Here is a 23,636-nt window from a genome sequence, read left to right as displayed (position 1 = left end):
ATTATAGTTTAAGACGACGTTGGAAATAGGGAGTTCTAATTCTTTAACGTCGTCCTAATATTGGGTATAGCTTATAACTTCGTTTCTTTAAAATAATTCAAAGATGAATAAATTTATTAAAACTATAAAAATAATTATTTACGTTCCCGCTTTACAAACTCCCTTATTTATTATATTTATTTTAAATATAAGTAATTTATTTTAGAGTATATTTTTCTATAGAATAGTATTAACGAAGTTTTTTTTTATTATATAGTATTTAAATTATATTAAATAGAAGCTTTAAGAGGGTGAACCCTTCCGTTGGTATTTAAGATTTGGTTACCCGGAATTTAAAATTTTAATTAAATTAACGGAGTAAAAATATACCATACGATTTAAGGGATTACATATAATATATTACGAATTATATATTAAAGCTAAATTGAAGCGCTAAGTGCGTAAAGAAGTTCGTAATTACTTAGAGGGCCCTAAGTTATAATTCATTATTGATTTCTTCTTTTATAAGAAAATAAAAGTAGGGGGTTAAAAGTATTCAAATTTAATAGTAGTCGTAGATTAGTAGTTTAAATTCATTTAAGTATATTACTTAAATAATAAAGAAGCTGAATTTATTATTATATATTTAGAATCCCTCTATATAGGATTTTAAATTTAATACTAAATTATACTTCGGGTAATCGAATACAATAATAAAATAATTAATAGTAAGAAGATTACTACCTAATTTACTACTAAGGGAACTAATATCGAACTTTTAATACCTTATATATAAATTCAAAACGGCGGCGTAAAGCGCTTAGGGGGTATAATTAAGATTAAAGGTATAGTAATATAATTAGGTATAAATCTTCTTTACGAACTGTAAATAGATATTATTAGAGTAGTTACATATTTATATAATTTAACCCCTAAGGCGGAATATTATTAGAAATTTCCCTAAGACCGATTCGAAACGTATTACTAATTTAAAAACGGTGTTATTCCTCTATTAAACCCCTCCCTTATTATTATATACTTTAAAATATATAGTTATAAAGCCTTTACTCTTATAATAAAAATTATAAAGGAATAGAATAAATTAATAAAACTTAACGACTGCGCTTGGATTAGTTATTTGGTTAGATACTAATTCTATTATTATTATATAAAATGTTATATTTAAAAGAGAACGAGGTTTTCTTTAGTAATAACGTTAAAAAAATCCATAATACCTTTAATATTTCCTTTAAAGAGTTAATTATACAATGAAAAAAAATTTGTTAAATGAATATTATATAAGTAAACGTCCTATAGGTCGAAGTTATACCCGTTGTAAATAATAGAGTTCTTAGCCCCGTTATCTAAAATTTTCTTATTGAAACTAAAAACATATTAGAGGAAGAGGAGGAATTAAGGTCTTTAAAAATATAAATACAATGTAAATTTCTAAAGGTCTTGTAAGTAATAGAAAGATAATTGTAAGGTCTAAAGCTTTTATTATTACTACCCGTATAATCGCTGTCGGATTTTTAGAGTATAGTTTTAAGATCGAAGAATAAGGAAGAGGGCTATTTTCTTACCCTTCCTAATAATCTAGTTATATTTCTAATAATTAATTTCTTTTATTCGAATAAACAGTCATAGCTAATTATAGATTAATACTTTTATTAGGCTGCGTTGTTCTTATTTATAAAGGGTAATCGACCTATAGGCTTCTAGGGAAATAAAGTTATAGATTATGCTTTCTTAGAATTAATAAGAAAGAGGGGTATCGATATCAATTCCAGCTATAATCCTAAATTAAAAATAATAAAGGAGATTATTAACCGCTATAGAGTAAAGGGTATGTTAAAAACCCTTTATCGAATTAATTTTCTACCCCTTCTAAAATATCATAGTAATTTCAATTTTTATTTCTTTAGGGAATTTTTTAAAGATATAGAGAAGGAATACCTAGACAAATATAAAGATAAGAAGTCTTAGAAGTAAGTTAGTATTAAGGAAGTAAAAGATAATAAAATATTTGGTTTAATATAAGTATATACTTATAAATTCGATTAAAACAGTGGGTTGTTTAAATATAAAATACGTTTAATTATAAATAAGGATTAATAATTTAAAGATAATATATACAAAATATACGTACCGATTTTAGTAATTAAATTATTTTGTATCTTAATAACTATAGCCAGTTATTTCAATTTTAATTTGATTTAATATAATATAAAGAATACTTTTATTAATATTATATTCGATAAAGTAGTATTTATAAGGGCTCCCCCTAAATATATTAGGAAAAACTAAGTATCTTAACTATTATATACGCTATATAGTTTATAGAAATTTCCTTTCTTTTAGTAGTAAGAATTTATTAAGACTTTTGTAATTCTAAGTGTAAACCCTTTTCCTATAGAATTTAATATTTTAATTAAAAATAATATATTTTTTTTTCTTTTATATAGATAATATTATTATTATTTATTAATATAACGATAAAGAGATTATTATAATTAAAGGGTAGAGAGTTACTAAAGTGGTTCCTAAATATTAAAATTATTTGAAATTAAGAGAAGAGGTTAATTTAATTATTATAATGCGACTACATTTAAAAGATGACAGAGAAGGTTAAATATATTAAGAAACTATATTTTATATTTATAATTAGAGAGGAGTTCCTACTTTATTAAAATAATATAATTCCGTACAAAATTTATACGTATTAAATTAAAATTAGTTTAATTCTTTATATTATTATTACGTTGCAACTAGGTATAGTATTCTCGGTCTTTAAATTTATTCGATTTAATTTGAATCCCAATCTAATATATTATACGGTTATAAATTAAATACTACTTTACTCTCTCATAATTTAAAATTACGCTTTTTAATTAAATAGTAAAGACCGCTAGGACTTTTATATTATAAATAATTTTTTATTTATAAATATATTTTTTTAATTAAAAGAATTGATAAGCGTTTATACTTAGACTCTTAAACGCTATAATCAATTAGCAAACTAATAAGTAAAATATAATTATAATTTTATTTATAGAAGCTAAGCTATTATCCTTTAATTAAGGAACTAAAGAGGTTATTTACGTTCGTTATTTCTTTAATGAATTTATTTTAGGATTTAAAGATTAAGAGGCTACACTTATAAACTATAATAATAAATAAACGATATAATTTATTATTAAAGAAGGAATTTAATTCGTAATTAAATTTAAGTATATTAATATATATAAGTATTAATTAAAGTAAGTGTAAGAGAGGAAGCTAATAAACGTAGTCTACGTACTTATTAAAGAGTAGATTGCGGATAGTTTTATAAAGAGCCTCCTTCCAATAATATATTTAAAATTCATAAAGTAATTAGGATTCGTAGAGTTATAGCAGCTATAGATTTAATTACGAGCGTTTAACAGTGGAGATATTGTTATAAGCCGCCCGAAGGGTATAGAGGATTCTATAGAGGAGGATTCGGGTAACGAATCGGTAAATATAATTCTAAGTATAATAAAGTAAGACTTTTACGAATGAAAATGTAAAAGCTACTATAACGAGGAAGTAATTTGGGAATAATATTATTTTTAGCTAATTTTAGAAGGATTTTAAGGTATTTTAGGGTATATTTGGGTAGATTTGGCGTAGTTTATATATTAGATCTAAGGGGGTGTATTAGAGGCTAGAGGATCTATTGGGCGTATACATACCCAATTAGGTTGGGATATACGGGATTATCTAGATGCTAGAGCTTCGAGTCTATAGAGCTAGTCTTATACAGACACACACAATCAAGCCACGTTGAACCTCATATCGATTATTACCCATAACATCACACTGACCGCCCGTCACTCCCCCACTGCCGTCCTTTTCACCTTGCGCTTGTCTGCCCCCCTGAAAGCAAGCCCCACCAACCCCACCATCACGTGCACAGTCAAGTGACTCCTTTTCAACGTCACTTCATCATTACATGTCCGAGACTCGATGGTCACTGTCATGCAAGTTCCCAACCACAATATTGTTTCCTTCATTTGTTGAACTTCCTATCTAATGGCTGGTTGGACTATCTACCCATGTGACATTCATGTTGTTTCTCTTGTCTGCCGGTCCGCTCTACGACTCAGTAGCCACGCCTATTTTGGTGCTGCCGCAGGCGAAGATCAGAACCCGACCGCAACACCGCAACACCTCCTTTTGTTAAACGATGCGTTCATCCATTTTCCCATGTCATCAACTAAAGCTCCAGGGTCAAGATGGCTCTTCGGAGCTCCTTCAATGCCGTCAAGCGTGGTTTCGGCATGTCCAGTCCGATGAAATTTCGTTAGGCGGCTTCTGCAGTGATGCGCGACTCAAGGTCAGCAAGGCGACGAAGCACCCACACGCAAAAAGTAGCCAAGCCAGCAATGTGAAGAACCTCCAGCGGAAAGTGGAGGAAGAAATGACCATCGTTACCGCTGGAATCGGTACCCAACCTCTCGAGACCTGCCTCGGCTGAAGCGATGCGTGACTCAAGTACAGCGAGGCAACGAAGCACCCACAAGCAAAAAGCAGCCAAGCCAACAATCTGAAGAACCTCCAGCGAAAAGCGGAGGTCGGACAAGGTCTTATGCTTCTGGTGGTTCGCAAAGGACGGTTTCTCCTTGGGGTTCTCCTCCTTGGGGTTCTCCTCCTTGGGGTTCTCCTCCTTGGGGTTCTCCTCCTTGGGGTTCTCCTCCTTGGGGTTCTCCTCCTTGGGGTTCTCCTCTTTGGGCTTCTCCTTGGGCTTCTCATCCTTGTGCTTGTCCTCCTTGGGGTTCTCTTCAGTCTTTAACACGGCAGAGTCAGTACTTTGCTTCCACTTGTTACTCGACAGTATATGGGATATGGGCAAAGGGCGATGGAAGAGAGGGTGCCAGTGCCTGCCATGAAGACGAGATTCTGGCAGTGTCAGACTTGCCTTTTTGCCCAAATCCCTCGCCCCATCAGGATGGCTCTCGATATCGCTGTCGTCCAGTTGATCGAGTGATTCTGCTGTATCAGAATCGAAAGAGCCCCCCCCGCTTCGAATACCACTTCAGCTGAGGATGGCTCTCGGTATCGCTGTCGTCCGTGTGCTCGAGGAATCGAGCTACATCTGATTCGAAAGAGGCCCGCTGTGAGGGTTGCCAGCGCGGGGTCGCGCCAGAGTCCTCGCCGGCCCAGCGGGCTGTCTGCTTATAGCGTGGCATTTTGGGCGGTGGATTTACGGCTTTGTTCCCACTCTTCAATGGCCGTGCTTTCCTATGAGGAAAAGAGAGGATGGTGGGAGACAGCGGAGCAGATATTTGAACGGCTACCCTGATGCGTGACTAGTGCCGTTGGCACATCCAACTGCCTCTTGGAAATTGTACCCTTTGTCCCATCGGTCCATTCACTTGGAGTCTCGGACAACCTGAAAGCGGCAAGGGTTGCTATGCCAGTGGTTACCGCAGATGGAACCTTGATGCGCTATCTTACGGTTATAGCGTGGGACGGAAGAAAGCCGACATCAGAGTCAACACAGGCGAATATGCCCTCGAAATGAAAGCTTAGCTTCGAGCACAGGCATCAGCTTCAAGTCCATTACCAGCAAGAGATGCAGTCTGCGGCTCATGTGTTCTTGTTCACTTCTTCCTGGCTACGCGGAGCACTCCTGCCCTGACAAGAACGTCAACATCTTGTTTCGTCATAGCTTAGCAACCTGGACTTGGGTTCGGGACCGGGGCGCCTAAGGTCCTTCAACCCTTCCCTTCCCCAGGTGGCTAAGCGGGGTGGCTGCCGTCACCTGGTAGCCGGTGTGTTACTTTTGGATGGGTCCAGAGTCAACATTCAACGTTCTGCAAACCGCCTCGACTTTTCATCCCATCTTTCACGTCCTTCGCGGGCCCCTCCCCGCCCTGCGTCAACCTCGCCTGGTGTACTTCCACGCCCCTCTACAGCTCCAGACCAGTGACCATCTTGCGGCCAGTTCCCAACCATATCATGTCCATAGGACACTCAGCTTGTGCAGTTTCCTCTACTGAGCATCGGCCGCTTTTTTATCCGGTTGGGAACCGACCACAGGAGCGTGAATGAGCTAGTGTGCGTGTGTCCGTCTGGGTGTTCTCGATGTATCTTTCGCGGGAGCCCGGCGACGCAACCGGGCAGTGACTGAAGCGCCAACACCTGTCCTCGCTGTTGCCTTCGCCTCGCAAGCAAACATCACAATTTCGACCCACTTTTCCACGTTTCGTCCCATCTAGAGACGTACGATTCACCTGCAACTTGAACGTTCAATAGCTTTTGGCTTGCTATTGTTCGTTCCCATTCACGCTGCGAGTGTTATTCAGGGTGGGTCCACGGATCAGCCTCCCAATCCAGTATTTAAATCCCCCTTCCCCCCTCCCCTTCTCCCTCTTCCACCTTCTTTTTGAACTGACGTCCTCAAGTCTCGCCTCTTTTGACCATCAAGTTCAACCACTTCGCAAGAGCATCATCAGACTGCTATACATCGCATCACCCACTCGCATCGTCCACATCAGTCATCATGGTTGGTAATAACCCTCACGCGGAGCAGCGCGCGAAGAAGCGCGCAAGAAAGGAAGAGCTGGTAAGTTGTCGCTTTACTACCATCAACCGCCTGCACCTCATCACATCTTCACCTTGCACTCACATCTTGGTCCTCTGATCGCACGTCCTCTGCCTCCATTCTTTCGTCTTCCTCCATATCACCATCACTTCTCGGGGCAATAGCTGACAGATATTCACTACAGGCCGCTCAGCACGAGGCTGCCGAGGACAGCGACGGCGCCGCCGCTTCATCTTCCCAGGTATGTCCATCTTTGTCCAGCCCAGTTTCTGTTCAGTCATACACCATCGTTCTCGTGTAATGCTGCCAAGTCGTCCGTGGGATGTAAAACCGATACTCGACCACATGCCCGCCGCCGGCCTGGGACTCTTAGCGCCTGGGTCGGGTTCAAGTTCGCGGGGGAGTCAGTTTTCAAAATGCAAAAGGAGTATCTCCTGAGGGGCCGCGTCCCATGGGGCAGTTCCATGGATACGTCGTCCACCCGAGCGCTGCGCGGCCTCAGCTCTACAACTTCTCATGTTGTCATCTGAACTCAGAGTTGTCCCACGGCGCATCACCAGGCTCACATATGTGCTGGCCGGCGGCATGCGCTTGGTCAGCGTATTGCCGGGCTGGGGAGCTTGTCTTGCGGCTGAAATGGCGCTCAGTAGGTCGCGTCTGTGGATCCTGCCTCGCGGTGGGGGTACTATTCGTGGACCGGTCTGGTGATGCATTATTACAGCTGGACAGATCCTGACTCTATCTTGTTCTTTTTGTCATATGGTCTACTCAGCTTGTGTTCATCATGCTGACTGGACTTTTTTTCCTCTACAGGCAATTCAGGACCAGCTGGTTCCTGCAATGCAGGAACTTGATATCAATGCGGTTCTCGAGAATAGCAGCCTGGCAGCCAAGGTCAACGAGCAAGAATTCACTATGCAGAACCAAGCTGCCACCCTCAACGACCAGGCTGTAGCCATCAGGAAGCAGGTCAACGTCCTGCGTCGCTTCGAGAAGAAGTTCGAATCCGTCGACGAGGACATCAGGACCGCGGTTCAAACCGCCAACGTTGTCCAAGACCAGATCGGCCGGTACGTGGGACCGGTCGAAAAGCACGGCCACCGCCTCGATTTTATCGAGGCCAAACAACAGGGCAGCGGCAACATGATGCTCACTTGCCTGCACAGGATGGGCGAGTTTACCAACCAACTGAACACAGTGCGTGCGGAGTTGGCCGCGACCAATGCAGAGTTGGCGACCACCCAGCAAGGGTTGGCGACCACCCAGCAAAAGTTGGCGACCACCGAGCAAGAGTTGGCGACCACCCAGCAAGAGTTGGCGGCGACTAATTTCGAGTTGGTGGAGACCAACGCAGAGTTGGCGGCGACCAAGAGAGAGCTGGCTGCCACCCAGGCGGAGGCAATGGTCTTAAACCAGCGCATCAATGCGCTCCAGGCTGTTGCTCAGTCCGGCTCACAGAACGCCTGAGTAGTTGGGTTGGCGGGTTGCAGTGTTGTTTTCACCTTGCTTTTCCTCGGCTGTCTAGCGTCACGTTTGCAAGAGATACCCAGTCATGTTTTCTTTCCATTGTGCCTCTCATAAGAGGTAGTCAAGCAAATCGATCATCAAAGGACTGCTGAGTTGCAGCAGACCGTTTTCCATGTATCTACTTTGCCGCCATTGCTTCATTGTCTATCTTGATTGGTGACGTACTCTCACGTCTGCCGGTTTCGAGTTTCACGAGTTTGGTGCTTGTATGGTGCAGCTTCGTAACGGGTCAGGTACGAGGGTCTCGATTGTACACCTTGAAGGTCATTGACAGAGATGCTGGGCTGTTCGCGTGATTGCTCTTGAGGAGGCAAACATTGTTGAAGAGATATCAGAGGCAGCATTGGCTGGATGTACTTGGTCCTGGTCATGATTAGACGAGGGGTGGTTGCTTATTGCGGTGGATTGATGGCAATGATGACAACCTATGATGGCAGTGAGGCTAGTGAGGGCAGCGGGCATGGAAGTGGCGGAGAGATTCACGAATGGTTTCATGAATGAGCTGAGCATATCCTGATAGAGATAGCAACTGTGTCGGAGACAGGTTCTTTTTCTGTTGTCGCGGTGCTAGCTATGGAAAGCCTTTCTCCCAGTTCTCGACGGCCGTAACAGAGCTCCATGTGTACGTGTAGCCCACTTCTTGGGTCAGCTCCGACAACTAAGGTACTCAGCCGCGCCGATCTTTGGTTATCTGATCCACAATTGGCTCCTCAGTGCGGACGCCCTCTCCTCTTGCCACCCTCACTGCGCCTAACGAACCTCTTCTCAGACCAACCACATCATACCAGAACTTTGAGATCCTATTACATACACAGCGCACCGAGGCGCAAAGCGACGAGGGCACCAAGCATATCTCACAGCCGACGTTCTAACCGTCCTCCGGGAAACATCCTGTGGGACGCTGCTGGATCGTGAGCAACCCTCACCTTTACCAACATAGCCTCGGCTTACCCTCGCACTAACGATTCAGCTCGCGATTCAGCTAGGTGATCCGGCGATCATTCGCCAAATCTACACTCGGCGTCGATCTGACCCTGTAGCTACTTAAACGGACCTCTCCGCATCCTTCGAGCATCGGTTTCTGTCCCATGCATCTCGACTCCTCCACTCTCCCACAACAGCAATAACGACAATGACCCAAACTCTGACTTTTTCCGAGCTCGACGGCGGTCCGCCGCCCCCCTGCGGTGACTCCGTATGGTCCATTATCCAGCACGGCATCGACTTTGATCCCGAGAGGGCTGCCGTCGTATCCCTTTGGCAGCCCGCCAGCCACCTTGAAGCCCTCGTCGGCAAGCCATCATGCCCCGCCAAATCCACGGTCGACCCCAAGCACCAAGACTCCATGCTGATCTGGTCGTACGACCAGATGCAGCGAGGAACCGCTCGTCTTGGAGCCATTCTTGAAAGATACAACGTGCCGGCCGATTCGACCATTCTCACTTTCATTCCCCACGGCGCTGAATGGTCGCTCATCATGTGGGCTGCGGCACTAAAGTGTCATACCCTCGTCAGTCGGACGATCCAGTTACTTCACTCCAGCTTGCCAGACGACCAGACGCTGAAGGAGTATTACTTCCGTCGTCTGAGGCCCGCAGTCGTGGTCGTTGAAGACGAGGAGTCCGCCGAGATTGTTGATAAACTTCGGCAGGTGTCTGACTCTGGCGGCGGCAGCTTCTTCTTGGGCATCTGCCTCTCCCCTCTCAGCACCGCACGCCGCGCATCCGGTGGTAACTGGATCTCCTTCGCCTCTGACATCGCCTCCCCCCAGCCGCCTTTCACCGAACAAGAGAGCAGCATCTCGACTCAACAGGTCCGCGATCGGCCCGATCGCATCTCCAACATCTTCTTCACCAGCGGCACCTCGGCCTCACTGCCTAAAGGCGTGCCGCGAACGACTAGAAACGTGTGCGCGGCCGTCGCTTCGCGCACCGCCTTCCATTCTCCCCGCTCCTCTGAGACTTCGCGGCCCAAAAGCGTAGGCCTAATCTTCGCCACCAACATGATGGTTCTCTCCATGACCGCCCCCCTAATCCAATGGCACATCGGCGGCACCGTGGTCATCCCTTCCCGTGTATTTTCCGTGTCTGCGAACCTGGAAGCCATCGAGCGGTGCGGTGTCACATATCTGCAGCTGATGCGCAGCCAGTTGGTGCTGCTGGCTAAACACAGGGACTTTGCTCCGCAAAAAATCCGGTCGGTTAAGGGTGTGTTCGTTAGTGGCGAGATCATCACGGTTGGGTATCTGGAACGGTTGCGGGAGATGCTAGGTGTTGGTGCGGAGGTACTATTTGTGGCTGGATTCGGTATGACTGAGGGCGTGGGCGCGCTGGATTACCCTCCTACTGCCCTGAAGGAGGGGATGCCGAAGCCGCTGGGGAATGTGATGCCTGCGGGAACGGCGACACCGGGGACGAGGATCAAGGTTGTTGATGTTGAGAAGGTCCAGTCGGGGACGATGCCGCCGCAGACCGAGCAGACAGAAAAGGAGTGGGAGGTGGTGCCACGGGGTAAGCAAGGTGAACTGCACATCTCGAGCGAGGCGTTTATCGATGGGTATCTCGATGGGTTTGCGCCGCAGATGTTTTACCGCGATAGGGAGGGCACGAAGTGGTTCCGCACAGGCGACTTGGCGGTGATTGATGAGAGCGGAATGGTGTTTGTTGTGGGCAGGGTGAAGGATATGGTGAAGAGCTCTGTCGGGTTCTTCAATCCTACGGCTATTGAGGAGTTCTTGGCCAAATATTTGTCGGTCGAGGTAAGTTCACTGCCCTCTTTTAGCTTCAAACACTCTTCGAGTGGACGGAATCGCTTGCGGACTGTTACTAATCCCACACAAATTTGAACAGGTCTGCGTGATCGGTATCCCGTCGCCTATGCACGGCGAGATGCCCTATGTCATTCTTGACCGTTTACCCGAGAATGTGACGGCGACAGACATCAACGAGATGTTTCTTCAGATGGTTGGGTCAGGATTCTCGCTCGGGGAGGTTTTCACACTGGAAGAGCTGGGGATGAAGACATGGCCGCTTACCATCACGGGCAAGGTGCAGAGATATCAGTTGCAGAAAATTGCTGTGGCGTATTTGAAGACGAAAGACACCAGCGGCTATGCTATGGAGGGTTGATGTTATTAGAAACGTCAAAGATTCTTTGCGTTCCTTCCGTCTTTGAGCGTTAGACTAGTATCATCAATAGACAAAAGCGCGTCTGAAACACATCAACCTAATACACAGGTGCTTATCAGTCCACTTCGAACCAGCCTGCACGCACCCCTTGGACACTACCGTTGGGGAGCTTAACATCCACCTGTAAGAGAAGAAAACCAGCTAATATTTAAAGCTTTCTAACACGCTCTTTATAGTGATCATCAAGCTTTTACAAAACCTCCAGGCATATATATAGAAAGCTTTGAGTGTTTGTGCGCGAAGTTCTTGTGACACATCGTGAACCATGCAAGTTTGTGAGGTCAATCATATAATGATCAAAATCGGACGTTCAGCGACACCAAGGCAAGATGGCCGAGCGGTCTAAGGCGCCACGTTAAGGTAAACCCTTAATCTTCTCCAAGAGTTCCGTGGTCCGAAAGGGCGTGGGTTCGAATCCCACTCTTGTCAAGATATTTCCTTTTGCATTTCTGTCCTTTTTTTCTTGATAGAACATAGTCCCATTTGGATTTGTGCTCGTCATCTTTTTGCAACATTATCACTCATGCCGTTGTGAATGTTCTTTATCTACTTGCTTCGGGACTTGGGCAATATTGTGTTCTGTCGCTTGGGAGTTCTGACCATGTTCCTCTGTGTACCCAAAGAAATTTTCCGTATCATGTACGTGCTGCGACATTCTGCACCAAACAACCACACTACAAAACAACACCCTCAACCTCAACAGTCTGCACCATCTCCTTCTCAAAATACGACCAAAACCTTGTGCCGCTAATAGTCGTGTCGGTAGAAGCAACATACCTCTTCCCCGTCGACGCGCCAATCTGCGTCGCCCACCTCTTCACCACCGCGCCATTCACTCCCGGCGTCTTGAACTTGGACATATCAAAATTGAGATACTGGGCACTCCCCCAATTGACCGCGACAATGACCAACTTCTTGGTCGCCGCATCATACGCCGCCGTCGCGTAATCGCTCCCGGCATCCAGGATGCGCATCCCCGGCTTCACATGCCTAGTAAACTGCGCCAGCACAAAGTACTTCTGCGTCGGCTGGCCGACCGTCTTCTTATCGTTGTCGGCGTCGACCAAGCCCCATCCGCCGCCGTCGAGCACCTGCCAGTACACCCACGCCGTCGGCCGCAGCCAGCGCAGGTCCAGGAGCAAGTTGCTGGCTAGGTCGTGGCCGGTCGCGTCGCCCTCGCCGTACTCGCTCTGCCAGAGCTTCTTGCTGTACTGCGTCGCCAGGCTGCGGACGGAGTCGCGCCGCCCGGAGCCGTACTGGTAGCCGTGGACGTTGACGCGGGCGATCTTGGCGAGCGCGGTCGAGCCGAGGTTTTGGAGGGTCTTTGCGGCGTCGTCGTAGTAGCTCTCGTCCGAAGCGGAGATGACGGTCGACGACAACCCGCGCGAGTCGAGCTCGGTGCGCAGGTGGTTGAGGACGGTGGCCTGGGTGGACATGTCAAAGTGACACCCTTCCTGGGTGCCGGTCTTGCCGTTCCACCAGGTCGCACTGGGCTCGTTGAAGGGGTCAACGGAAGAAAACGTGGTGGACCAGTGGTCGGTGAAGTACTTGGCTACGGTGGCCATGTAGACGGCGTGGCTCTGGTAGTTCCACGACTGCAGGTTGTCGGAGCTGCCGCCGTCGGAGCCGGACGGGTTGTGGTTCTTGCACATCCACCACATGGGCGAGTTGGAGAAGAGCTCGAGGATGTTGGTGCCGCGCGAGCGCGCTTTGGAGAGCATGGCGCGCTGGGCAGAGTCGGCGGACCAGTTTCAGCTGGCTGAAGAGGGGCTGGTGGAGGCCCAGTCGATCCAGAAACCTTCGATCTGGCGCGAGGGAATCATCTTGGGCGAGACCACCATGCTGGTGCCGTTGATGCTGTTCCAGCTGCTCGCGCCGGCGTTGTAGCGCGCGATGTTGAAGCCGAGCCCGGGCAGGGAGACTCCGTTGAGGGTCGTGGTTTGGGTCGTGAAGAAGATGTCGGCGAGGTCGTCACGCGTGCCGAAGGCTGCTGCCCACCAGGCTAGGGACGTACCCCATCCTTCCCAGGTTCCCCAGTTGGAAGAAGGGTCGATGGTGGTGGTGAGGTCTGCGAAGGCGAATGGGATGATGGCTAGTGCTGTCACCAAGAAATGGCTGACTGCGTGCAGAGAGCGAGCCATTTTGAGGCGTCCTTCGTTGCAATAGACTTTGAGGAGCTCGCCTTGTGAGTAAAGAGTCAGAGGTATGTTGCGATCCAGCTTTATATCTTGCAAATCGGCGCCGGGATCGATGAGGTAGGTAGTACCTTGATCTACAGTAGCATCGTGTGCATGACTTACAGCTTCATGCTGTGGTTGTACCCATGTTCGAGTGGCCGAGATTCGGGGGTGCATGTTACATCGCAGGGCCATCTCCAAGGGCAGGGTTACCGTTGACGTCCTGACGCCGTAACTTTTCCCGCCAATGCATCAGGGGTGAAGTTCCGATGGCTTTAGTTCGGAAATTGAAGCCCGGCAATGGCATTGCTCGGTACGCGGACCGAGAAGCGGAGTCAGTGCTTGTGATCTTGGAGTTGCGGGGATCTCGGCGTCGGGCCTTGCTGAGTTTCTTACCCTCGCATGGTCTCACGAAGAGTTACCCGAGAAATGCCCAGAGACTTCTCTTTGATCCATCGTACGAGTTGTCCTTTACCGTTCAACTTTGGACCGAGATTTAAGAAAACACGGACAAAGGGTCTAGGTATTTCTTACCCCTTCGGAGGGAAGAAACACTCTTGTTTCACTCCAGTGAGACCTCTCTAACAACAGCCTTTTCCTACCTAGAGAATAAGGTCTTCACATCCCGGACATGTATAGCGTTAGCCAAATATTCTCTCAAGTAACTATGTCTTAAGTCTTGAGTTGCTACGTACCACAATCGTTGTCGCATCTTTGGCACAGCTTTGAAGTCCATGACTTCCTCTGTCTTCACCTCTTGGCATTGTTCTGTAATACGACTACATGAGGGCCAGTTTCGCCCCGCCTTTTCAACAACCAATCATCTGTTCTCCCTCGTGGCGCAATTGGCTAGCGCGTCAGACTGTTAATCTGGAGGCTGTAAGTTCGATCCTTACCGAGGGAGTTCCCAAGTTATCTTTTTCCTCTTTTTCACTTTTGCGCTAACTATTTGATGAAAGTCATCGTTTTTTTTTCCGGGCCATTTTCCCTTTCTTCGTTGTGAATTATCATTATCTTCATATTCTTTCGTGACATCATGATGCATCCATTCCTCCTCACCGTCCTTGTTTGTTCCAGCCTCTCTAACCCTCCACCTTCTCGATACCATCTTCATCATACACCAGTGACGCCTCATTGAACTCCTCATCCTCCGTCGGCACCTCCAAATGAAACTTGGACATCAACGAAACCCCAACCTCCACATCGCCCTCGGTCTCAAACTCCAAAATGTGTCCGCCCTTCTGCCTCTCCTCATCGATAAAGTGCAAATGATCGCCCGCCACATTAATCCCCATCACGTACGCCGGACACCTGAACCCGATGATCGTGCCCTTGACCGCCTCAAACGTGTTTGTCGTCTGCCTTTCCGCAACCGCCACCAGGCGTTCCCTAGGAAAGCACTGACCGCCGGCCGTCCGCACCTCGATCTTCTTGAACGTCCCGTCCATGCGGATGGCGTGGAAGTGGTTCTTGCCCTGGGGAAATAGCTTGGACAGCAACGCTGACAGGTCCTTCTTGCTCGAGATGGTGGCCCGCGTCGACACGTCCGGGTTGAACCGGGTCACGGTCGCAAAGGGCGTAATCACCTCCGAGGGCGTGTGGATGTGCTCGACGGTGCCGTCGGACTTCATTTGGTAGCAGACGCCGTCGAGGACGATCATCTCGCCGTTCATGGACTTGAAGGTGCCGAGACCGTGGTTGCCGTGGTCCAGGACGCGCGAAATGGGGGTGCCGTTTGTGGCGACGCCGTGCATCAGGGCGGACATGAGGGAGTACTGGAAGACTTCGTTCTGAGCCATTCTTGCTGGTGTCGTTGTGAGTGGCGGTACGTGATTATGAGATGGTGGAGGGAAAGGGTGAGTGAAGGGCAGGTGGAAGGTCGCTTGAGAAGCGGGAAGCGATAAGGTATAAGTGAGACTGACGGTGTGTATAACGGGTACCCCGCAGCAGGAAAGCGGGTTCGGCGACGTGGACTTCGGCGGGGCGGGCGCGGGAAGCGGCGGGCCCGGAATGTTGCGGGAACGGTGACTCCACCCGCTTCCGGATGCGGCGATTGGCTGCACCGGGGCTGTTTGCTAGCACCGAATAACTCGATCAGCTCGATGACGACTCCTTTTTTTCACTTTCAAAAGGCAAGTTGATGATGCCCTTCAAGGAGCTCTCACGGTGTTGTAGCAGCATGGTGCATCGGGATAATTCTTATCTAAGCAACAGAAGCAGGTGAACAAGATGCGCGTTATGGCCATAAGACGCTATACACCTGGCCTACCTTTATCTTGGGCCAAAAAGAAACAACAAAAACATTGATGCGCATCATCGGATCACGAACCGATACTGAATGGATATAATCCAGTCGCTAAAAAGAACAAAAAGATGCGGTTTGTGTGGATCGAACACACGACCTTCAGATTTATGAGTGAAGTGGACTTCAGTCTGACGCTCTCCCAACTGAGCTAAACCCGCTGTGGAAGAACCAGCCTCGTTCCGTCTTGATATACCGAACCACGCAAGTTCCCAACAATGCCCCCTTCCATACGGAAACTATGCCCGCCTTCCTATAACTCCCCGAAACGACACCCATCCTACCATTAATCGATCATACAATTTGCAAGGCATTGAATCAATGTTGATTAGATGCTCATACCGAAGGAACCATCTAGTTGTGATACTCTCCAGACCAGCTTGGCCTCGATTCAAGGCAATCCGACTTCAGATCACAACGCCAATCGTATTACTGACGGCAAGAGGACAGGTACTTCCTGCATTCTTTACCGGGAGTTACTATTGAGGCAAGGGGAGCTTTTGAAAGCTAGAAAGTCAAACGCTCTTGGGGATTTTGCGTGTTCTGGTGAACCGGTACAGAGCGAACAAGGTCTTTCCAAATACGTGATTGCCCAATTTTGCTGCGGTACTTTGATCTTCCTCGTCACCTCCCTTTTACTCGGGACTCACGGCACTAGCATAGGTAAGTACCTACCTCTACAAGCATCCAGTCCCATTCCATGCGTCCAGCGAGGAAGTAACTCGTGCATCGTGCCTGATAGCACTCGTGACACGCCATCAAGTCGCGGCACACCGCGTTTGTCGATAAAAGGCAGTGTGATCATCTCGGACGAAACAAAACTCACTCGGCATTCTGTCCGCCGCATTCCCAGCAAGCAGCAATACTGGAAAAAACAGCAACATCAACAGTCAACAGTCAACAAAGAGCATATTTCTGATGGACATCGCGATGGAAGCTCCAACGGGCGCCTCCTCCTGGCGTAAGCAACTCCTCCATTCCTGGAATCAAATCAACGACAACTCAGAGCCTGATCCCAGGTTCAATCCAATTTATCTCGATGGCTTCAAGTCAGCTTACGAGGGCGGTCTCGATCGACTTCGCCTCTCCCTTATTTTATCCAGTCTCTTCAAGCAACCAGTTTACCTGACCAAAAGAATACCCTATGGACCTGGAGACGTTCTCGAACCAGAACATGTGTCGACCATCAAGATTCTATCGGCACTGGTCATAGCGGCTATAGTCAGTGATGACTTCTACCTCACCAACTTGCTGTTCGACCCGCATATCATGGACCAAGATGGGAAAACAACCATGATGTGTAGGAAATGGGATGGATCTGCTGCCATGCTCTTTCTCACCATCCTTCCCTATGTTTTGTTCTGCCACCTCGGGTCTCGGGACATCGGCGCTTATGACTACCCAAAGGACTACGGATTCTCGTTCAAAACCATCGATAGCTCTTACGTGCTCTCCTCCAACGGGCCATCGATCATTTATCTGCAAAAAGTCTTTCTTCCCAACTTGAGTTTGCTCGGTGTGCATCCGAGGTCCTTTGTCGACTTGTCAATGACGAAAGTGGAAAACCGATTTCCTAGTCAACCAGACCTCTACATCACTACAGAGGAGTTGGAACTGGAAATATCTATCAATCCTCTTGTTGCGCCGCTGAAAAGACGGATTGACTTGACCAATCGGGGGGAAATATGGAAAGTAACCGCTTACGCTCACTGCCCAGACTACGTCTCTTCGAGGTTCACGCAGCTTCTTGAGAACGAGATGTGCGCCGCTTTCCACTGCCAGCAAGGACCCCGTTATACGGGTAGTCAAGAGAACTCGGACACGGAGAAGCTGATTGAAGTGGAGCACGTGCAGTTTGTGAATCCCGTCCTGCACCCTCGCGAACCCGACCTCTGCCACGTTCTGTTTGTTGCCGAAGCCTTGGAACCGGGATGCACCAGAACCGACCCCCGAAACTCTCCAGAGCCCACTGAGTCATACATTGGATACGAGCTCACACGGCCATTACCCTGTGAAATTATTAATCAAGAAGACAAGGTGGGAGATGCGAGTACTTTTGTATCTTCAGACGAACAGGCTGATGGGTTCATACTTGATCTCATTCGAGATGGTCTGCGTGGACTGCGGGCTGAGCTGCTTCATGGTCATGCCGTGGACAGGCAACAAACCTGGGGGTTCATGTCGTTCTACCAGTTGATGGCTCCCAGTTATGTGGACTGGAACGACGGGAGCAGGAGAATGGTAGTCAAAGAGTTCAGGGAGGACTACTCTGGTCTATGTAAGTCATGAACCTGTTCTGCCGGACTTGTCCCATATAAACTTATGCATTCCAATCACCAAGAAAGAAGCTTCATTAACGATAACTCTCCAAGACGTAACCCCACAATCAAATTCTGCGGAGGAGACAGCTGGAGCCAGTCCCGGTACTGTCAACTGTTCGACCACAAGGGAGATCTTCCAACATTTCCGGGTTTGGGATAGAGTGAAGGATACCGAATCCAGATCGCAAAATACAGGTCTTCTTCGGAAAGGCCTTGGACTAGGTTGGTGAGAGGGCTGCTTCAGTTCGACAAGAGGCGCACGACGAACTAGCCAAGGTACACGGCCGTGACTTTCGGACGGTAAGATTGACCGCGTCAGTTGGGTAACATACGGTGTCGTAGGAAAGCGTGGACCCAGCGTTGAGAAATGAGGAAGCGGTATATTCATATGATAGAACAACGACGACTCGGACGGAGAAGGTATGCGTTCTGGTCGGGGAACTGAGCACTGGTCTTGCAAAAACCACATGTATACCTGTCGTATCATTAGAAGCACCGCAGATCTGTCACTGGAACTCACCATGGAAGAGTCAGTATAGTTTGCAATAGCGCAGATTTTAATGCTCCATGAATACATACAGTTTCTGGAATAACACATCGAACTGGGCGTCAAGTGTAGGTAGTGTATCATCGTGATACAAATATTTATTTGACCCCCGGTGGTTTCCCCAGCAATTATCGCTGCCGCCAAGCAAGCTTCACGGCACCCCGCAGTCTCCTCCACAGATCCCCCACCAAACAGGTTTGGCCCCTTGCAAGCCAGACCCTGTCAATCATGTCAATCGCAGTGTCCCGCAGTGTCCACAGCTGGTTTGTGCCGGGTGAATTGAGGGGAAGGCGTAAACAACCAGGAAAATAGGCTGAAATCAACCCGTTGCAGCCCACCCATTGCTGCTTCCAGTTTCCCGTGTCACGACCATTTTGCACGACGCGAAACTGGAATCGGTCCGTTCGGGAGGAAGTCGCGGCGGGTGAGCTTCACTTCCCTCCTCGGTACTCACCCTATGGTAGCACCATGGAATACAAATCGTCGTTCTTTCCCTTCGTTCCCTGTGACTTCCATCTCGTGATCATTTCTCTCATTTTGTGAAACAGCGTCAGTGACATCATCGCCTTCTTCTTGCGCGACACTCTCAAAAACAGATTCCTTTCTTTAACCACCACCACCACCATCACCAGCACCAAACCAGCCGAGTATAGCAGCGCATATTGGCAACAACAAGACAGCCAACATGTCTGACGCAACCGCCTCCTTCATCCCCTTGGGAGCCATCATCCAGTCCCTCGACGTCGCCGGCACCAACATCGTCCTGGGCTTCCCCTCCCAAAAGGCCTACGAGTCGCACAACGCCTGCTTCTTCGGCGAGACCATCGGCCGCGTCGCCAACCGGGTCAAGGACGCCAAGATCGACTCCCTCAACGGCGGGCAATCGTACACCCTGGCCGCCAACAACGGGCCCAACAACCTGCACGGCGGCGTGGTCGGCTGGGGCAAGAAGGTCTGGAACGGCCCTACTCCCGTTGGCGTGAAGGAGATCCCAGCGTTCGAGGGCAAGAGTGACAAGATCGACGGTGGTGAGAGCGTCCAGTTCACGCTCGTGAGCGAGGACGGCGACGAGGGGTTTCCTGGAAAGGTGGAGGCGAGGGTCATCTACACGGTCAGCAAGGAGAAGAGCGAGGATGGCAAGGAGAAGGTTCTGTTGGGCATTGAATATGAGGCGGAGCTGTTGGATGGTGAGGTGGAGGAGACGGTCATCAACATGACTAACCACTCGTATGTATTTCCCGTCGTCTTCCCGGTGGACCAGTGTAAACCGACAGGGCTGACGCTCACAACAACAACAGATACTTCAACCTGAGCGGCGGCCCTTCCATCGAAGGCACCATCGTCACCCTGGCCACGAACCGATACCTACCGGTCGACCAAGGCGGTATCCCCACCGGCGGCCTCGCGCCCTTCCTCTACCCTGCCGACAAGGCCGGCAACATCCCCTTCACCCTCGGTGCTGTTGAGCCCGACATCGACGACTGCTTCATCGTCAACGAGGACCCTTCGTCGGTCCCCATCGACACGCGCTCGCTGCCCCTTAAGAAGAACCTCAGCGCGTTCCACCCCGAGTCCAAGATCCACCTTGAGGTGTACAGCACCGAGCCCGCCTTCCAGTTTTACACGGGCAAGTACATCGACATTCCCGCGGTGGACGGCGTTCCCGCTCGCAAGCCGCGCAGCGGCTTCTGCCTTGAGCCCAGCAGGTGGGTCAACGCTTGCAATGTGCCCGAGTGGAAGGGGCAGATGTTGTTGAAGAAGGGAGAAAAGTATGGGTGCAAGATCCTGTACAGGGCGTGGAAGGAGTAAGGATGTGTGGTGGAGTGGAGGGAAGTGTGAAAAATATGCGAGATTAGATACCAAAAAGGAAGCACGAATGGAAGTAGTTGTACACACAATGATACTCTTACAATTCGCTCCCTTGTGCATCTATGGTGATTGCAAGTCAGCGTCAACTGAGGCATTGCCAGAGAAGAACGTGGTAAGAATGGCGAAGAATCATCACTAGCGTCCTATTCTCCATCCTCATCCTCATCCTCATTCTCCAAACCCGCTTCATCAATTTCCCTTCCACCCTCAACCGGCGGCGGTGCGGGTGCCTTCGCCTCCTGCTTCCTCCACAACCCCGCCAAAAACTCACTCGTACTCGCCTCCTCAATCCCCTTATCCTCCCTCTTCCTCAAAAACCTCGGAAACCTCAAACTCAGCCCCTTGTCCTCCCGCACCAACCCAATCGCCGCCGTGTACGTCGGACTAATCGTGATATCCGCAAACGCCACCTCCCACACCTCCTGCGGCTCAAACCACACATCCGGATTGCCCCCCGCGTACTCGACAAACCCCGGCTTCGCCACATGCACATTCCTGGGCTCCCCATCGGAACTGAACGAGCCGTCCTTGTCGTAAAACTCCCGGTTGGCTTTATAGAAGGTGTCGGTGAAGCCCGACATGCACTTGCACACTGCTTCTAGGGATCCCGTTTCTTCGTTGCGCACGGCCAGCAGGATGGGAGACCACCACTTGGCTTTGCGGCCGGAGCCGTGCCAGGCGGCGATGGGGATCAGGTCGAGCGTGTCGACGCCGGCGGACGTGCCGATGTAGTCTTTTTTTACTTTGAGCCAGGAGTCGAGACGCTTGTCGGGCTCGTAGGTCGCTAGGAGGGGTTTGCGCCGGGTGGGGAGCTTCTTTTCGGGGATGGGTGGCGTATCGGAGGGGGTCGTCTCTGTTGGTTTGGGTTTGGGTTTTGCTTTTGCTTTTCCCTTGGGGGGCTTGATTGAGGAGGCTGAGACTGTGGCGGCAGCATCGGAGGTAGGGAGCTGCTGCTCTTCGAGAATTCCTGGGTCGGCGGCGTCGTCGGCGGGCTCGGGGGCTTCTAGTTCGGGTAGGTTGTCGAGAATTTTGACCATGATACCTTCACACTTGCTGTCAACGGCTGACTTGAAGAACTCGAGGACGGTTTCCGAGTCTTGCGACGTGGCATCAATGCTTTTGACCCAGGTGAAATGATGCGGTATCTCCACAAAGAGTGATCGCAACATGTCTCGTCGTTCTCGGAATGATCTGTCGAGGAGCGGCTGTCCGTTGAGATACATGAGGTCAAATGCAAACAGACACACGTCGATGGTGATGCTGCCTATAGCCACGTCTTTTCTGGCACGGTTCGTCAATGTCTGGAAAGTTTTCAGCTCGCCCGTGGCCCGGTCCACGGCGACCACTTCACCCTCCATGATGAAGCTCTGGACATCTTCGCCCCTGATTTTGGGAACGAGCGCGACCAGATCGGGATATTTGTCTGTCATGAGTTCAAGATGGCGCGAAAAGATGGAGACAACTCCCTTCTCGTCGCAATGGATTTGGGCACGCTGGCCGTCATACTTGTACTCGCAAGCGAATTCACGCCTCTGAAGTCGAGAGAGCATTTCTGACAGGTCTCTGGTGATACCCCCAAGCATGGGGCGCAGGGGAATGTGAAGTGTTAGACCGCATCGCACCAATAACTCCTCACACACACCTATCTCGAGCAGTACTGGGACAAGGTCGTTGTAATCTGGATGTCGGGCATACGAGGCCTTGACTATCTCTTCGGCCTTCAGATAGACCTCGGCAAGCTCCTCTTTCCTCAGCTTCGCCAGTTGATTTGGGTCCTTTGTTGGGAAGTCTGCGCCTGGAGTTTTCGAGAGAGAGAAGGCCCGAGCAAGGGCGATCAGCATGGTGGTTTTTACAGCTCCGATGCGCAACTAAACCATGTTAGCCAGATGACATGGCTCGGATAAGCTCAACTCACATGTTGACAAAGTGTCCTGACGACATATCTGCTTTCTTCACCTCCGCGAGCATCTTGGAGCAGCTTATCAACAATCCGTTGCTTTACATCACCGCTGCCCTGCCCCTGAGTCTTGGCTATTTTGACCAGTGACTGGAAGACCCCCTTGATCGTTAGCGGTTTTGGCTTTCGCAAAGTAAAGCTCTGTTTCTTCTTTGCCTCGAACGCAACATCGCCCGGGTCACCCAGCTTATCGTAGAGTGTCTTTAACGACCTATTGTCAAGGCCACACACTTGTTTGAGAGCCTTTGAGATAGCAGAACCACCCAAACCAAGTTCCATAGACACATACGGCGGGGAAATGGCGTTTGTTGCGAGCCATACCGCGGGCAGCAAGCTGGACGGATCTGCCTCAATCAACAATCGGATACAGTTGACCAGGGTGTCAACGATTTTGATCCTGCTTGAGGTACTGCTAACCAAGACGAAGCATCGTGTGAGGAGGGCGTAGGACGCATCGCCTCCATCAATGGCCCACGAATCCTGGAGTTGGGGGATGTACTTGGCTGGGTCGAAGGTCAACGGAGACTCGTCAAGTGGGATGGATGCTGATGCCTGGTCTTCTGCAGCGGCTTCTGAAGAGAGTGACAATGTATTCTTCCCTTTCGGCAGGGCCTTGGATGGTGAGGTTACTGTCTGTGGTTTCGACTCCTTGGTTGGTTCAACCGCAACTGTGTCCACGAACCCTGTTTCTGGCACTGGCACATCATGCGGGCGGACCTTATTTTCCCTTGGAGTTGACGCCTTTGCTTCCGCATCCCATTCGGCCTGCAGCTTTCGCGCAAGTTCCTCATCGGACAATTGCTCTTCTGATGGCCCTTTCTGAGTTGGCTGTGAGTCGGACTCCTTTTGCAAAGGAGATGGTTCCTTGGAAGCACCATTCTGCTTCTGTTTAGCAAAGAAGTATTCGAGACCTCTGCTGGGCACGGAAGAAGATTGCTTTGCGCCCGAGTTGAGTTTGCGTTTCTTGGCTGGACTGGACATGTTTTGGGTGGAAAAGTGTTTGGAGTCTGAAGTTCAGAAAGTCATGGATCAAAGAGGCTCATGATGGTAAAGAGTGACAACATGTGTCACAAGGACTCGTCGGTGTTGTTGATGAATGTTTGCATTCGGACAAAGCCGAGTTGATGACGTCTGCTTGATCGCGACAACGCGTTTGCCAGCTGCACGAGCCTGCCACGCGGCCACCTGACCGACCAGC

The 23,636-nt window shown here is 49.0% G+C and overlaps 7 protein-coding genes and 3 non-coding genes across 10 annotated transcripts; 5 read left to right on the top strand and 5 right to left on the bottom strand.

Annotated features, from left to right (window-relative positions):
* Positions 1-4,306: 4,306 nt before the first annotated feature.
* Positions 4,307-5,192, bottom strand: B0H65DRAFT_422404 (uncharacterized protein; the record flags this gene model as incomplete). The annotated part of the gene is given in 3 exon segments (XM_062824402.1): positions 4,307-4,492; positions 4,559-5,024; positions 5,038-5,192. 3 exon segments carry the CDS (start codon positions 5,190-5,192, stop codon positions 4,307-4,309), a joined length of 807 nt encoding a protein of 268 aa, XP_062682876.1.
* Positions 5,193-6,508: 1,316 nt separating this feature from the next.
* On the top strand, positions 6,509-11,205 carry B0H65DRAFT_507802 (uncharacterized protein; the record flags this gene model as incomplete). Its single annotated transcript, XM_062828169.1, is given in 8 exon segments — positions 6,509-6,571; positions 6,735-6,791; positions 7,364-7,747; positions 7,760-7,995; positions 8,354-8,430; positions 8,515-8,543; positions 9,150-10,835; positions 10,927-11,205. The coding sequence occupies 8 exon segments, from the start codon at positions 6,509-6,511 to the stop codon at positions 11,203-11,205; spliced, it is 2,811 nt and encodes a 936-aa protein (XP_062682875.1).
* A 383-nt stretch (positions 11,206-11,588) lies between these two features.
* Positions 11,589-11,694, top strand: B0H65DRAFT_t210. The gene has a single exon. It is a non-coding gene; the product is annotated as a tRNA-Leu (tRNA).
* Positions 11,695-11,939: 245 nt separating this feature from the next.
* B0H65DRAFT_441380 (glycoside hydrolase superfamily) lies at positions 11,940-14,206 on the bottom strand (the record flags this gene model as incomplete). Its single annotated transcript, XM_062825524.1, has 6 exons — positions 11,940-12,012; positions 12,043-12,973; positions 13,064-13,537; positions 13,566-13,567; positions 13,839-13,924; positions 14,138-14,206. 6 exons carry the CDS (start codon positions 14,204-14,206, stop codon positions 11,940-11,942), a joined length of 1,635 nt encoding a protein of 544 aa, XP_062682874.1.
* Positions 14,207-14,272: 66 nt separating this feature from the next.
* B0H65DRAFT_t211 lies at positions 14,273-14,346 on the top strand. The gene has a single exon. It is a non-coding gene; the product is annotated as a tRNA-Asn (tRNA).
* On the bottom strand, positions 14,307-15,880 carry B0H65DRAFT_461414 (alpha-acetolactate decarboxylase). Its single transcript, XM_062826595.1, has 4 exons — positions 15,712-15,880; positions 15,608-15,645; positions 15,365-15,517; positions 14,307-15,246 (listed from the first exon to the last, which is right to left on the bottom strand). Exons 2-4 carry the CDS (start codon positions 15,621-15,623, stop codon positions 14,525-14,527), a joined length of 891 nt encoding a protein of 296 aa, XP_062682873.1. The 5' UTR covers positions 15,624-15,645; positions 15,712-15,880; the 3' UTR covers positions 14,307-14,524.
* On the bottom strand, positions 15,817-15,905 carry B0H65DRAFT_t162. Its single transcript has one exon. It is a non-coding gene; the product is annotated as a tRNA-Phe (tRNA).
* Positions 15,906-16,640: 735 nt separating this feature from the next.
* On the top strand, positions 16,641-18,773 carry B0H65DRAFT_491143 (uncharacterized protein). The gene is made up of 3 exons (XM_062827741.1): positions 16,641-17,597; positions 17,685-18,022; positions 18,247-18,773. The coding sequence occupies exons 1-3, from the start codon at positions 16,663-16,665 to the stop codon at positions 18,285-18,287; spliced, it is 1,314 nt and encodes a 437-aa protein (XP_062682872.1). The 5' UTR covers positions 16,641-16,662; the 3' UTR covers positions 18,288-18,773.
* Positions 18,774-18,835: 62 nt separating this feature from the next.
* B0H65DRAFT_155800 (galactose mutarotase-like protein) lies at positions 18,836-20,523 on the top strand. Its single transcript, XM_062821157.1, has 2 exons — positions 18,836-19,839; positions 19,911-20,523. Exons 1-2 carry the CDS (start codon positions 19,298-19,300, stop codon positions 20,419-20,421), a joined length of 1,053 nt encoding a protein of 350 aa, XP_062682871.1. The 5' UTR covers positions 18,836-19,297; the 3' UTR covers positions 20,422-20,523.
* B0H65DRAFT_155823 (uncharacterized protein) lies at positions 20,275-23,579 on the bottom strand. The gene is made up of 2 exons (XM_062821158.1): positions 22,397-23,579; positions 20,275-22,349 (listed from the first exon to the last, which is right to left on the bottom strand). The coding sequence occupies exons 1-2, from the start codon at positions 23,417-23,419 to the stop codon at positions 20,625-20,627; spliced, it is 2,748 nt and encodes a 915-aa protein (XP_062682870.1). The 5' UTR covers positions 23,420-23,579; the 3' UTR covers positions 20,275-20,624.
* Positions 23,580-23,636: the final 57 nt, after the last annotated feature.

The sequence above is a fragment of the Neurospora tetraspora genome, assembly GCF_033439725.1.
Source record: "Neurospora tetraspora strain CBS 560.94 chromosome Unknown B0H65scaffold_3, whole genome shotgun sequence".
Lineage (NCBI taxonomy): Eukaryota > Fungi > Ascomycota > Sordariomycetes > Sordariales > Sordariaceae > Neurospora > Neurospora tetraspora.
The sequence above is the reverse complement of the archived record's forward strand: the minus strand, read 5'-3'. Positions and strand labels throughout refer to the sequence as shown.

Coding starts and splice junctions, on each gene's coding strand:
- B0H65DRAFT_155823 (XM_062821158.1), bottom strand. CDS start 23,419: ATGTCCAGTCCAGCCAAGAAACGCAAACTCAACTCGGGCGCAAAGCAA. Junction 22,350..22,396: donor TCAGGACACTTTGTCAACAT/GTGAGTTGAGCT, acceptor AACATGGTTTAG/TTGCGCATCGGAGCTGTAAA.
- B0H65DRAFT_155800 (XM_062821157.1), top strand. CDS start 19,298: ATGTCTGACGCAACCGCCTCCTTCATCCCCTTGGGAGCCATCATCCAG. Junction 19,840..19,910: donor ATCAACATGACTAACCACTC/GTATGTATTTCC, acceptor CAACAACAACAG/ATACTTCAACCTGAGCGGCG.
- B0H65DRAFT_461414 (XM_062826595.1), bottom strand. Junction 15,247..15,364: donor GGGTACCCGTTATACACACC/GTCAGTCTCACT, acceptor CAACGACACCAG/CAAGAATGGCTCAGAACGAA.
- B0H65DRAFT_491143 (XM_062827741.1), top strand. CDS start 16,663: ATGGACATCGCGATGGAAGCTCCAACGGGCGCCTCCTCCTGGCGTAAG. Junction 17,598..17,684: donor ATTGAAGTGGAGCACGTGCA/GTTTGTGAATCC, acceptor GGGATGCACCAG/AACCGACCCCCGAAACTCTC. Junction 18,023..18,246: donor GGAGGACTACTCTGGTCTAT/GTAAGTCATGAA, acceptor TACCGAATCCAG/ATCGCAAAATACAGGTCTTC.